The 14,397-nt window shown below is 43.8% G+C and overlaps 1 protein-coding gene across 11 annotated transcripts in view; it reads right to left on the bottom strand.

Annotated features, from left to right (window-relative positions):
* OPTN (optineurin) overlaps nucleotides 1–14,397 on the bottom strand; it is a 42,330-nt gene that overhangs the window by 19,021 nt on the left and 8,912 nt on the right. For all 11 annotated transcript variants that reach the window (XM_059059183.2, XM_067030457.1, XM_067030452.1 and 8 more), the window contains 3 exons: nucleotides 10,072–10,233; nucleotides 7,746–7,819; nucleotides 5,466–5,600 (listed from right to left, as the gene is read on the bottom strand). In XM_059059183.2, coding sequence (XP_058915166.1) covers nucleotides 5,466–5,600; nucleotides 7,746–7,819; nucleotides 10,072–10,233 — 371 coding nt within the window. The remainder of the gene's footprint in view (nucleotides 1–5,465; nucleotides 5,601–7,745; nucleotides 7,820–10,071; nucleotides 10,234–14,397) is intronic.

The raw sequence follows: 14,397 nt of genomic DNA, 5'->3' as shown, positions 1-14,397 counted from the left end.
GTTGGTGCAGGATCGAAGGATGGGCCATTATCACGCCACTCACATATGACGCAGGCTTCTGACCTACATTTGAATTTCAACTTAATTTTGTAGGGCAAATTTTCATCTCGGCTGACTTTTCCCTACTACCTCTTGATTATCCCAGGTCACACTTCATATACACTTTCCCTCTCCTTCCTGGCTGTCAGTTTAAGTTTGTTCAGAAGACACAAATTGCACGAAATATGAATCCTGGCAAACGATGGAAGAAAGGCAAGTCTGTTGTCCACTGTCCCCACAAATCCCTAAAACTTTTCAGAGTAAATTTTAAACTGTCTATTACCCCTATTTCTCATGAAAATGGTTGAAGATTGACTTATGTATTTGAGAAAAAGACATGTTAGGTCTTGGAATGTCTTTCCATCATATCCCACATAGTAGATCAAGCCAGGTTGTCTAGGAATCAGTGATTTTATTTCTTGGTTTCAGTCCGACCTTAGCCAGGAGGTCATCCTAATACCCACATGGGGAACATTACTCTTGGCAACCAATCACTGACTTGCCAGGTGTTAAATACTGCAAGAAGGCTGACTCACAAAATGGAAATTTAATGCTATTGAGAAAGGGATCCTTTACAGGGAGCTCAGAGTGAGAGAGGGAAACACCCATCACAAAGGCAGGCCTGACTTCCTAGCTGCAATCTGAAAAGCTATACCTCCAGACAGACAGCTACGATTATTTTGAAAGCAGGAAATATATAATAGATTATATGAAAGATCCGGATGTATAATCAGAAAATTCCTAAGTTTACACTTTTATTATTAAAGCTAATCATGTTATCTGAGGAAGGATGAAATACTGGCTAAACTTGACTTCTTAGAATGGTGTGCAGAACTCAGGAGGGTAAATGTGCCAATGAAACAGAAACACACTGATTACTCATGACTATTAAGGGTCTTTTACAAAGCAAAACATCTTCCCTTTAAAAATCAGCTGGAATAATTAAGGTGTAAAAAGAATGCTTTTACTTAATTATTTTTCTGTGCATCATTACTAGATTTGGGGACTTGTCAAAAAGGCAGGATGGTCTTCCCTGGTGGCGCAGTGGTTGAGAGTCCGCCTGCCGATGCAGAGGACGCGGGTTCGTGCCCCGGTCTGGGAAGATCCCACGTGCAAAAAAAAAAAAAAAAAAAAAAAAAAAAAGGCAGGATGAATATTTTACTCCATTAGAATACATGGTACTAGTTTCCTGGAAGTTAACCTCTGAACTTTTCTAAGGGACAGTAGTAGGATATGGGGTAAAAACCTACGATTCATAGCTATCATACCTTTTTCACCTCTGAAAAGAGCTGACGATCAAATAAGTCATTGGACAAACACTGATTATTCTAGTTACCCTCATTCTGAATAAATAACTTATGCTTCATATTTTTAAAACAGATCTTATAGTTAAAAATTTCAACTGCTTCAGTTAGAAAGTGCTTCTTCTTTTTTTTTTTTTTTTTTCTATACGCAGGCCTCTCACTATTGTGGCCTCTCCCGTTGCAGAGCACAGGCTCCGGACGCGCAGGCTCAGCGGCCATGGCTCACGGGCCCAGCTGCTCCGCGGCATGTGGGATCTTCCCGGACCGGGGCACGAACCCATGTCCCCTGCATCGGCAGGCAGATTCTCAACCACTGCGCCACCAGGGAAGCCCAGAAAGTGCTTCTTATAGTATAATTTTAAGATTAATGAGCCATTTATAATGTCTGAGAGTATTATGTCTCAGACATAATATATTTATGTATATTATAGTATATCCTATTTATAGTATATTTATTATTAAATGTTGCAATCAATGGAACCCTAAAACTGTTGCATTATCTCCCGTCTTATGTGGTTTCGCACTTTGCCTTCATAAAAAGTTCATTCACACGTAGAAATTCATTGACTTCACAACTCTATGAGGTAAATAAATTTTATCCCAAAGTGCGTGTGTATACCACATTCTATGAAGCCAGTATTTCCCTTATACCAAAGCCAGACAAAGACAACATAAGAAAACTACAGACCAGTACCCCTTAGGTATACAGACGCAAAGATCCTTAACAAAAGACTAGCAGTCCAAACCAGCAACATATAAAAAGAGATCATACGTCATGACCAAGTGGGCTTTATCCAGGGATGAAAAGTTAGTTTGACATTGGAAAATCAATCGATGTAATACATTATATTAATAGAGGTTAAAAAAACCCATGGGCTTCCCTGGTGGCGCAGTGGTTGAGAATCTGCCTGCTAATGCAGGGGACACAGGTTCGAGCCCTGGTCTGGGAAGATTCCACATGCCACGGGGCAGCTGGGCCCGTGAGCCACAACTACTGAGCCTGCGCATCTGGAGCCTGCGCTCCGCAACAAGAGAGGCCGCGATAGTGAGAGGCCCGAGCACCGCGATGAAGAGTGGCCCCCGCTTGCCACAACTAGAGAAAGCCCTCGCACAGAAACGAAGACGCAACACAGCAAAAATAAATAAATTAACTAATAAACTCCTACCCCCAACATCTTCTTTAAAAAAACAAAACAAAAAAAACCCATACAGGGACTTCCCTGGTGGTCCAGTGGTTAAGACTCTGTGATCCAATGCAGGGGGCTTGGATTCAATCCATGGTCAGGGAACTAGAGCCCATATGCATGCCACAGCTAAGAGTCTGCATGCCACAACTAAGAGCCCGCATGCTGCAACTAAGAAGATCCCGCATGCTGCAGTGAAGACCTGGCACAGCCAAATAAATAAATTAAAAGTAAATATTTTTTAAAAACCCATACAATCATCTTCATAGACTCAGAAAAAGCATTTAACAAAATCCAAAACCCTTTCATGATAAAAATTGCAACTAGAAATAGAAGGGAGCTTCTCACCTTGATAAAAGCATCTATGAAAAACAAAGGTAATACCAGCTTAATGGTAAAAGACTGAAAGCGTTCTCCCCTAAGATCAGGAACAAGACAAGGATGTCTACTTTCTCCTCTTTCATTTAACATTGTACAGGAAGTCTAGCCAGGGCAATTATGCAAAAAAAAGAAATAAAAGGAATCCTGGTTGTTAAGGAAGAAGTAACACTATTTTTTTGCAAATGACATGATCTTGTATACAGAAAATCCTAAGGAATCCACTAAAAAAATGATTAGCACTAATGAATTCAGCAAGGTTGCAGGCTACAAGATCAATATACAAAAATCAGTTGTATTTCTCTACACTAGCAATGAATAATCCAAAAATGAAATTAAGAAAACAATTTCATGTATAATAGCACCAAAAAGACTAGAATACAAAGGAATAAATTTTGAAAAAGAAGTGCAAGACCTGTACGCTGAAAACTACAACACATCATTGAAAGAAACTAAGGATGACCTAAGTAAATGGAAAGACAACCATGTTCATGGATCAGAAGACTTAATATTGTTAAGATGACAATGGTTCCCAAATCGATCTCCAGATTCAATGCAATCCCTAACAAAATCCCAGGTGGCTTTTCTCCCCAAATTAACAAACTTTCCTAAGAATTACATTAAAAAAAAAACAAGGGACCCAGAATAGCCAAAACAGTCTTTTAAAAGAAGAACAGGGCTTCCCTGGTGGCGCAGTGGTTGAGAGTCCACCTGCCGATGCAGGGGACACAGGTTCGTGCCCCGGTCCGGGAAGATCCCACATGCCGCGAAGCGGCTGGGCCTGTGAGCCATGGCCGCTGAGCCTGCACGTCTGGAGCCTGTGCTCCTCAACGGGAGAGGCCACAACAGTGAGAGGCCTGCGTACCGCAAAAAAAAAAACCAAAAAAAAAAAAAAAAAGAAGAACAAAATTGGAGGACTTGCATCTCCCAATTTCAAAATTTACTACAGAACTAAAGTAATCAAGACTGTGTAGTACTGACATAAGGATAGACATATAGATCAATTGAGTGTTTAGGAATTAATCTTTACACTTATGGTCAACTGATCTACACCAGGGGTGTCAAGACAATTCAGTGAGGAAAAGAATTACCTTTTCAACAAATGGTGTGGGACAGCAATATATCTACATATGCAAGAATGTAGTTGGACCCTTACCTCACACCATGCACAAAAATGTAATCAATATGGATCACAGACTTAAATTTAAGAGCTAAAAGTATAAAACTCTTAGGAAAAAACACAGGGGTGAATCTTTGTAACCTTGGGTTAGGCAATGGTTTCTTAGATACAACACCAAAGGCAGAAGGGACAAAAAAACCAAACAGATAAACAGGACTAGATCAAAATAAAAAAATTCTGGGCTGCAAATGATACCACCAAGGAAGTGAAAAGATAAGTTACAGACTGGGAGAAAATATTTGCAAACCATATACCTCATAAAGGACTTGTATCCAGAATATTAATGAACTCTTATCATTCAATAATTAAAAGACAATCCAATTTTTTTAAATGGGCAAAGAAGAAGAGATACAAATGGCCAACATGAAAAGATGCTCAACATTATTAGCCATTGGGGAAACAAAATCACGAGATACCACTTCACATCCACGAGGATGGTCATAATCAAAAAGATACACAACAATGGTGTTCGCGTGGATGTGGAGTAAGTGGAACCCTCATACATTGCTGGTGAGAATGTAAAATGGTGCAGCCACCATGGAAAACAGTTTGGTAGTTCCTCAAAACATTCAACAGTAACCACGTGACCCAGCAATTCAACTCCTAGGTATATACCCAGAGAATTTTAAAAATATGTCCACACAAGGGCTTCCCTGGTGGCGCAGTGGTTGAGAGTCCGCCTGCCGATGCAGGGGACGCGGGTTCGTGCCCCGGTCCGGGAGGATCCCACATGCCGCGGGGCGGCTGGGCCCGTGAGCCGTGGCCGCTGCGCCTGCGCGTCCGGAGCCTGTGCTCCGCAACGGGAGAGGCCGCAACGGTGAGAGGCCCACGTACCGCACCGCCCCCCCCCCAAAAAAAATGTCCACACAAAATATCGTGCATAAATGTTGAGAGCAAATATTATTCATAATGGGCAAAAAGTGGGAACAACCCCAATGTTCATCCAATGATGAAGAGATAAACAAAACGTTGTCTAGTTACATCATGGAATATTATTTGGCAACAAAAAGGAGAAAAGAACTGACACATGCTACATCATGGATAAACTTTGAAAACATTATGCTAAATAAAATAAGCCAATCACAAAAGACTACATGTTGTATGATTCCATTTGTATGAAGTGTCCAGAAAAGGTAAGTCTATGGAGACAGACAGAATTACTAGGAGGAATGGGGAGTGAGTGCTAACAGCTATTGGGTTGCTTATTTGAAAGGAAAAACGTTCTAAAATTATAATGTGGTAAAGGCTACATAACTCTGTGAATATTCTAAAAATTGAAACGTACACTTCAAATGGATGAATTGTATGGTATATTAATTATATCTCAATAAAGCTGTTAAAAAAGCAATGTATGCCTATTTCGCGTTGCCTATTGCATACCTTTCTTTGGCTTCCTTGAGGGCACGTTCAAGTCTCTCCACCTTCTGGTTTCCTTCCCTTAGACAAAGCAGGAGCTGGCTCACAGTTAATTCCTCAAATTCCAAATAATTCCTGGCACCTTCTGCAGATTTACTCCTACATCAGGACAGCATAAAGGTTAAAAGGTTTTCATGAGAAAACAAAAATGTCAGAGTCCAGGAATATTACTGGAACCAGTTTAAAGGAACTGCTTTCCAGAATATTCTCTAGTTAATTCTCATTTACAGACCAAGCACAGCTGGCCCGGTGACCACCAGTGCCTCACTCCTGCATGCTTTCCAGGGAAGAAGTGGGGACTGATGGGTGGGCTCGACTTACGCTGCACATGCTCACTTCCTCTAAGTGATCACCGTGTCCGCGGCACCAGACCACAGGAACCACAGTGGGGCAGAGGTAGCCCTGGTTTTTGGTGTCCAGCTTTCCCAGAGGACTAATCTCCAGGAAGACCACAGTCATACAAAGGGCACAAGCATGTGTGCTGCCCATGGTGACATGCAGACCACCGGCCTTTCTCCAGCTCGACCGAAACCACCACGTTCTCTAGTCAGGAGAAGAAAATCATTTTTGTTTCTGGTTTCAAACAATCAGAGCAGAGAATTGTAGGCACTGTTGGCACGTCAAATATTTTTCTTGATTTCCAACTCAGATTAAATCAAGAGGCAGTTCAATGACAAAGAAAACCACAACAAGCACTGCAGCAACTAAACATTCTGGACGACTGTGCTGATGCCAGTGGCAGCTGCTCTTTCAGTAACCTACGCAAGGTCACACATCTAACAAAAAGCGAGGATTCAATCCCAGTCCCCACTGCCGGAGCTCAAACTCTGAACCTGGAAATCCATCTCTGACTCCTCAAAATACTTTCAAACCGGGTAAGGAAGCTGTTATTACAAAATAGCTGTGTGGGGACTTCCCTGGTGGTCCAGTGGTAAAGAATCCGCCTTACAATGCAGGGGACGCGGGTTCGATCCCTGGTCAGGGAACTAAGATCCCACATGGCACGGGGCAACTAAGCCTGTGCACCACAACTGCTGAGCTGGCGCGCCTCAACCAGAGCCTGCCTGCCGCAAACTACAGAGCCCAAGCACTCTGGAACCTGCGCCACAACTACAGAGCTCACACGCCCTAGAGCCTGTGCGCCACAACTAGAGGAGAAAGCCCTCACGCCACAACTAGAGAGAAGCCCACGCACCGCAACAAAGAGTAGCCCCTGCTCGCCGCAACTAGAGAAAGCCTGCGCGCACCAACGAAGACCCAACGCAGACAAAGATAAATAAATAAAAATAATTTTTTTAAAAAAAAGCAATGGGGAGAGGGGGAAGCTGAGGAATTTCTAGCTAAAAAAGGGAATAACTTTCATTTCTGCCAACTGCCCTGTTTGATGAAAAAATATTATCTAATCCCGATTTTCTCCCTTATACAAAGGCTTGGGAGCATAACTGAAAAAAACAATAACCCATTTTTATGTTTTATAAGTACATTCATCAAGTTATAGAAAAAAGATATTAAAAGCCTATGAGGGAAGAGATCCTTAGGGAAATTTTCAGATAACTCTTCTTAAGCAGAGACATGCAGTAAGAACCTGCTTACAGAGGATGAGCTGACAGCATAGTCTGGGTCAGAGCTACTTGCAAGAGATTCAGGTGACCAGTTCCCCTGCTGTCTCCTCCTCAAGGTCCCCCCACCTCTTAAGATGTCGGCTTCCTAATATCTACTTGTCACAAGTCTACTTGCAATTCCCCAGGTAAGATATCTGGGCACTTTCAAAAAAACGGCCACCATCACTCAGAGCAACAACAGTCATTGTTATGGAAGATTATCCTGAATTAGTCACCTTGGCTTGTACTCGGGGATGAACAGGGAAGACAAAATGGAAACATCCCCCTTATCAGCTGGGCAGCCTGGTCCGGATCAGACTGCACTGGTAAACAAATTAGGAAACATGGGTCTCTTAATTGAGAAGCAGCTTGTTTTCACTGCCCATCTGATGGAGATGAAGCACCTCTACACAGAGTGGTGAGGGGTTAGTTCGCCGACAAAGGCACCAGACATAGTTTTTCTTCTCCACCAGTTTGGGCTGCAACATTAAATAGCAATTCAAATGGAACATTCTTGAAAGGTCCCGGTATAAATTAATAAGTGGCTTTTTCAGCCCACCATGTTTGGCCTCCCAGGGGACAGCTGAAAGTGACAGGACTGCCCAGTGTGTCTGTCCGAAAGCCCTAGTCTGCCTTCACGTACGTGTCAATGGAATCAGTTCTTGTGGGCCCAGGACTTGGCTTGATTTCTTTCGTTGCCACATCTGCTTCTCCCTCCTGTAAAAGCAGAAATGAAAGGGATTTAACGTAGTATGTCTGCAAAACAAATTCCTTATCAAAAGAGAAAAAGGCAAAAGAGCAGGAATTTGGATGACACACAACCCAAGGAACCTATCAAACGTGGAAATGTGAGATGTTTAAATTCGGTCGCTCAGATGTCATGGAAATTTACCCTTCCCTCAACCTGCACTCCCCATCGGGATTATAAACATCCAGGCAAAGAGAGAAGGTTGAGGAGGCCGGGCTCCTCTCATTCAGCACAGTCAACCTGACCGCCCACACAGGAAAGCTTATCTTCTTCTCTTTCTCCTTGGCAGTTCCCTTCTCCCCGACCAGGTTAAGGTCACAGAGAGCTAGTGACAGTTCCACATACCTTTCCCACACAGTCCTTTAACATGCAAAATGTTAGAACTGGCTGAAGCCACCGTGAAAAGAAGGCTGTTTTCTGTGGGCAAGGCTCACAAAGCATAGGTTAGCTCCTATTAGAAATCTGTATGCATCTCGGGCCACTTAGGGAACAGGAAGATTAAGACCACTTAAATGATTTGAAGGATGTTTCTTTTTTTTTTTCTCTCTTTTAAATATTTATTTATTTATTTGGCTGCGTTGGGTCTTAGTTGCGGCATACGGGATCTTTCGTTGCAGCGTGCCGGCTTCTCTCTAGTTGTGGCACATGGGCTTCACTGCCCTGCAGCATGTGGGATCTTAGGTCCCTGACCAGGAAACGAACCTGCATCCCCGGCATCGGAAGGCAGATTCTTGACCACTGGACCACCAGGGAAGTCCCTTGAAAGACATTTCTATTCCAATGAGGTAGCAGAAAGATCTTCCAAAAATACAGAGATGGTTCTAGACAATTCTGTGTGTGCACACCGTTCCTAAATCTTGGGCAGTGTTTTTCTGTTCACCGAAGCAAGGCAAGAACACATGTTGACGCTACAAGTAACTGTCACTCATCAGTGAGGGAGAATATTACGCTAACCGTTCATCCCAAAGAAAGAAGCCTCCTTTGGAAACTTCTGATAGGCTCCTTGGGCTTCCTGAATTTTATCAGTTATCTGCAGAAGGTTAACATAACGCTCTTTGATCGACGCTGTGTTTTCATAACCTTTGCTCACTTGCAGAAAGAGGACTCTGACATTAGTGCGCTTCCTGATGAGTATTTTCCTTGGCTTGGCTTCAGCCCCTATTCCTCTAAAATGTATGAGGGGCGTGGGTGGTAGGGCTATTAAGAGCCATTTTGCAGCTCTGTTCACCTTGTGCACCGGCAAATAAATGAGAAGGTAAAGGAAGTCGCACTCAGCCATTTCAGACACGTCCACTAGTTAAGCTTCTCCAACGGTGCCCCTCGCCCCGCCCCACTCCCACTCCCCCACAAAGTCGAGTTTCCTCTTTCAGAGACACAGGTCACCTCTCTGCCTGTATCAGACGTGTACTCTGACAGAGCGGGAATGACTGTGTGTCTGAGGGAGGATTTTCTCTTCCGGTACTTGTCTCCCTCACCCTGTATGCAGTTTTTTCCTAGTAGCAGGGAAGGAGAGGTCCCTCTGGGCTTCACGTACCTTCCGTGCTCTTCAGCAGGACTGCCCGCACGCCAGGTCCCCCGACACACGCTTCCCACCAGGGATGGGCCGGCACGTGCTGCCTCGCCCAGCTCGCATCATTTGGGGGTGCACATAAATGCCAGTTAGCCCACCCTGCCTTCAAACCCTGTTCTCGGGGGTTCCGTAGCCGCTGCCGTTAGAGGGGAGGGACAAGCCAGGGTATTCCCTGAGGGTACAACCAGAGCCGCTCTGCTCTTTCTTTTCTCCGCTTCTTAGTTTTAATATACCAACGTTCCTCGTAAGACTTTGTTTGAAAAGAGGGTTCTGTTCTTAGTAAGTGTTTTAAAGCCTTTTGATTTTACCACATCTGATCACAACTCCGCTTACCTAAGTGAAATGCTGAACACAGCCTTGAGACCTGGGCTGAAAAAGTTTATGCCTTTTTTTTTTCTTTTTAGGTCAGTCACATAAATTTGTCAGGACATACTGGAAAAAAAAGGACTTATCTCTTTGGTCATAGAAGGTAATCAGTATTTTCCATTTCAGCTATGATAGCCACAATCGTTATGTTATACATTTACGTTGACTACGCTGAAGTTTCCCCACTATCTGGCTTTCCTTGAAAGGAAATGGTGGTATTTGTAGCAACTGTCCAGGTGAGGTTTTGTCACTCGCTTACCACAAAACCAAAACCAACACACTTACAGCCATCCTGATTTCAACAAAGGAGTCTTCGGAGGGGCCACCTGAGTTCAGCTTGAGCTGTAATTCAGACACGATGCCCAGCAGATCGACCTTTTCAGCTTGAAGGCGCGCCACTTGGGTCTTCAGCTGTTCCATGTCCTGTTCTGCCTCTGCCTTGGGGACCTTGGGGACGAGGAGCAAAGTGAATGAATGAATCACACTAGGGACTTGGCCGTCAAACTCGAGTGCCTCCATACCCACTGGCAAGACAGCCATGCTTTACAGTAGGATATTCTAGCGTGTCCTTGGCAATTTATTTTGACATGCCAATTAAAATGCAAAAGCTTACATTGTTTTATCATATGCAAATAACTGGAAGTTAAAATAACCTCATGACAAGAAAGGCTTCCTCAGCATGCTGAAATCATCTGATGCCATGAAAATGACCAACCAGACTTTGGCAACGGTAGACTTGTAAATTCTAGTCCAAAATTCCACAAAGAACTGCCACAACTCAACCTTTTGCCTTTTTTTCCCCCTACAAATGCATACCCACCCCTACACTCCCCATTCTTGTCATGTCTACTCAGAAGCCAGAGCACCAAGGAAGTAATGTTACAGTGATGGCAAAACACAATGAAAGGCCCACAATTCTCCCAGGTATGTAGTCTGGTTGCTGCAGTACTCTACGCTCCTGTTTTAAGGTTGCTAAAAATAAGTCTGGTGAGAAATAAGAAAACTGAAAATTCAGAGGCTGGTACCAAGGGTGGAAGAATTAAATTTCGGCCTCTATAAACATGAATAATAAACATTAATATTTCCCTGAGTACCTGCTGTGGTCATCCTGTTGCAGTTACTACATATGACAAAGTCATAAGAGAAAGAGCCTGTTGGCATGTGGTGCTTTTACTTGGGAGAAGGGAGAGCAGATTCTAGTCCACACTGTGCTAATCAGAGCACGTGTCACCTTGAGCAGATTCACTCAATGTCTGGGCTTCAGTTTTCTCGGCTCAGAAAGAAAGACGTGGTACCACGTGGTCTCTGGGGTCTCTTCCAGCCGTGACCTTCTTAGCCTCTCTGATTTCTTCCCTCACTGCTCTTATGGACATGGCACCACCAGAAACACATACACTTGAGATTATCAGAGGATTGCAACACACAGAAAATTCATACACACACACACACACACACACACCCTATGACAGATCTCCTAAGGAATGGTAAACAGGCTCAAAGGCTTATAGTAAAACCAAAAAAGTATCAGAAAGGCTTGTGCACGGACCATAAACCAGCTAGTCCATGAAGTATTAAATGAAGTATTAAGAAGAAAGGGCTTGGGCTTCCCCGGGGGCGCAGTGGTTGAGAATCCACCTGCCGATGCAGGGGACGCGGGTTCGTGCCCCGGTCCGGGAAGATCCCACGTGCCGCGGAGCGGCTGGGCCCGTGAGCCGTGGCCGCTGAGCCTGCGCGTCCGGAGCCTGTGCTCCGCAACGGGAGAGGCCACAACGGTGAGAGGCCCGCGGACCGCAAAAAAAAAAAAGAAGAGAGGGCTTGGTAGTAATTGGCAGCAGGGAAGTGCCCCTCACACCAGTGGAATCATGCTCTGCCTTCATCTGGACCATTCTCTTGCTAGGAAACTCCCACAGGCATTAGAAAAATGCAACTCGTTGTAAAACTGAAGGGTTAGGTCTGTAAGAAAAGGTTCGAAGCCTGTGCAGTCTCTCCTGGTAATGACTCAGACCAAAGAAATGTATAGTTAAAGGCACGAGAACATAAAAGAAAATGTACTGCCTAGCCCGGTGCTAGGAAGCAGGCAGGGAAGGGCGAGACTGCCCTCTGTGAGCGATTTTCACATCCATCCTCTTGCCCTCCCCGAGGATGCTGTGTAGAATGGACTTTTAAGGAAGAAAATGGAGTTTTAAGCAGGGGTCTGAGGACCAGGGATATAAGGCCATGACTCTAAAATCTCAGATGTCAGGTTAATTTTCTTTTGTGCAACTGTGCGGCTCTCTTAACTATCCTGGGGAAATTATGAATCTGCTCATTTGGCTATAAAACACCTTGTGAGGTGACACTTTAAATTTCTCTTCATTTCACTGTAAAGGCTCTGTCCATCGTCTTCCCGGACTAAACTTCCAGGGCTTATTCTCTGGATCTCAAGCCCAGCTCCATTATTTGTTATGTCTTTCATCAGTTTTGAGCACTTAGCATTGATTAGCCTTCGTGACACAACAATTTCTCTGTCTTTTTCTGTGCTTGTGTTGTCCTGGAAATGTGCCCAGGCTGATATGCCATTTTATAATCCAAAAACAATAGTCTATCTAATGACCTTTGCCTGGCCATCTGTAGTTAAAAGTTAAAAAGTACTCTTTAGGGATCATTATGATGTATAATTCAGTGAAACTGGACAGAACCAGTAATGCCTCGGCCTCACCCTAAAGATCAGAGGCAGATTTCCAAAGGAAGTTCCCTGCTCCCTTCCCTTGTGTGACACAGACCACAGGAGAGGCCCTGATGGCTTGTGGGGGTGGGTGGGTGGGGAGGAGGGGCGCGTCCTGCAGAAGCAGCAGCAAAGATGGGCCAGCTTGAGTGAGGAAAATCTGAGGCCTTGAGAGCTTTAGTAAATCAGGAAGATGAGGGCCTAAATTAAAAACAACTGGCCTTCCCTGGTGGCGCAGTGGTTAAGGATCCGCCTGCCAATGCAGGGGACACGGGTTCAAGCCCTAGTCCGGGAAGATCCTACATGCCGCAGAGCAACTAAGCCCGTGTGTCACAACTACTGAGCCTGTGTGCCACAACTACTGAGCCTGTCCTCTAGAGCCTGCGAGTCACAACTACTGAGCCCACGCGCCACAACTACTGAGCCTGCGAGCCACAACTACTGAGCCCACGTGCCTAGAGCCCGTGCTCTGCAACAAGAGAAGCCACTGCAAAGAGAAGCCCGTTGCACTGCCCCCGCTCGCTGCAACTAGAGAAAGCCCACACGCAGCAACGAAGACTCAGTGCAGCCAAAAATAAATAAATAAAATAAATTTTTTGAAAATTAAACAACAACAACAACACAAGTGGTGCAGGAGACAAACATTACAGAAGAGGCAGGGGGGCAAGAGGTGGGCCTGGGAGGTACAGTCTGGGGGGATACAGCTGATGACCAAGGGTTTTTAAGAGTCCTAAATGTCACTTTGTCCCAAGGACTCATTTCTGAGTCCTGCTTGTAGTTTGCTTCAGCTGATCCTCTGCCCTGAAAGAAGCTGTCCAGAGCTCCAGCTTCTGACCTCAACTTCTTCCAATACTGGGACCTTTTTGGAAAACCTACAGGCAGACTATCTCAGGCAGACAAACTGCTTCTGGAAGCTTCCTTTTTGGCTTCAAAGTGCTGGGCCCCCACAGGCTGAAGCCAACTGTCAGCCCACATCCCAAAAGCCAAGGGAGGAAAAGAAAGTGAGATATTTTCTTCCAGCAAGTAGAAAATTACCCATATATCCCAGTGATCATTTCTTCAGAGTATTCTACCTCAAAAATATTTAGACAATGAGAGGTTTCGCCCAAAGAAGTGACTTAATGCTCTTTGAACTGTAAGACAAACTGAAGCATCAGACATGATAAATCTTATCAATAATGAAACATTTCCAATACAAATACAAACTTATTAAAGCTGAATATTTTCATTGTCCCATAAGCAGAAGCTGATGAGTGAGATCATTGATATAAACTATGATATTTCTCTAAACAACTTTTCATTCTTTAGATTATTCCATATTTCTCTTTTCCTTATTTTATTTCTTTGTTTCTATTCTTTACTTATTTAAGAAATTAGACATCAGCAAAGTTCAAGGTAAAGTCTCAAGAAAAATCACTGATGAGGGGAGGGAGAAGTGAGGAGTATGGAATTGACAGATACAAACTACTTCCTGTAATAAACCATAATGGAAAAGAAAGGATATAAGGGAACAGATACAAACTACTGTACATAAAAGAGATAAGCAATAAGGATTTACTGTTTAGCACATGGAACTATAGTATGTATCTTGTATCTTATTTTCCTATAATGGAAAATAAACCAAAAAAAATTTCTATAACTGAATCACTTTGCTGCATACCTGAACTAACACAATATTGTAAATGAACTGGAAAAAAAGAAAAAGAAAAGGAAAGAAAATCACTGATATCCAAGAATTAACCCAGTGCTCCATCCTCCCTAAAGCTGTTAAGTTCTAGGTTTGGAAGAAAATGAACTGCAGATGTCCATCTAAACAAATAATACCCAGTGAGCCTTAGAATATGGGCAGAGGCTTCAAGTGTGCTCTGACTTGCTTTTTCACTCACATCTTTGATGCTCGTTCTCGG

Source organism: Kogia breviceps, chromosome 3 (genome assembly GCF_026419965.1).
Source record: "Kogia breviceps isolate mKogBre1 chromosome 3, mKogBre1 haplotype 1, whole genome shotgun sequence".
NCBI lineage: Eukaryota > Metazoa > Chordata > Mammalia > Artiodactyla > Physeteridae > Kogia > Kogia breviceps.
This window is presented reverse-complemented; position numbering and strand designations above follow the sequence as displayed.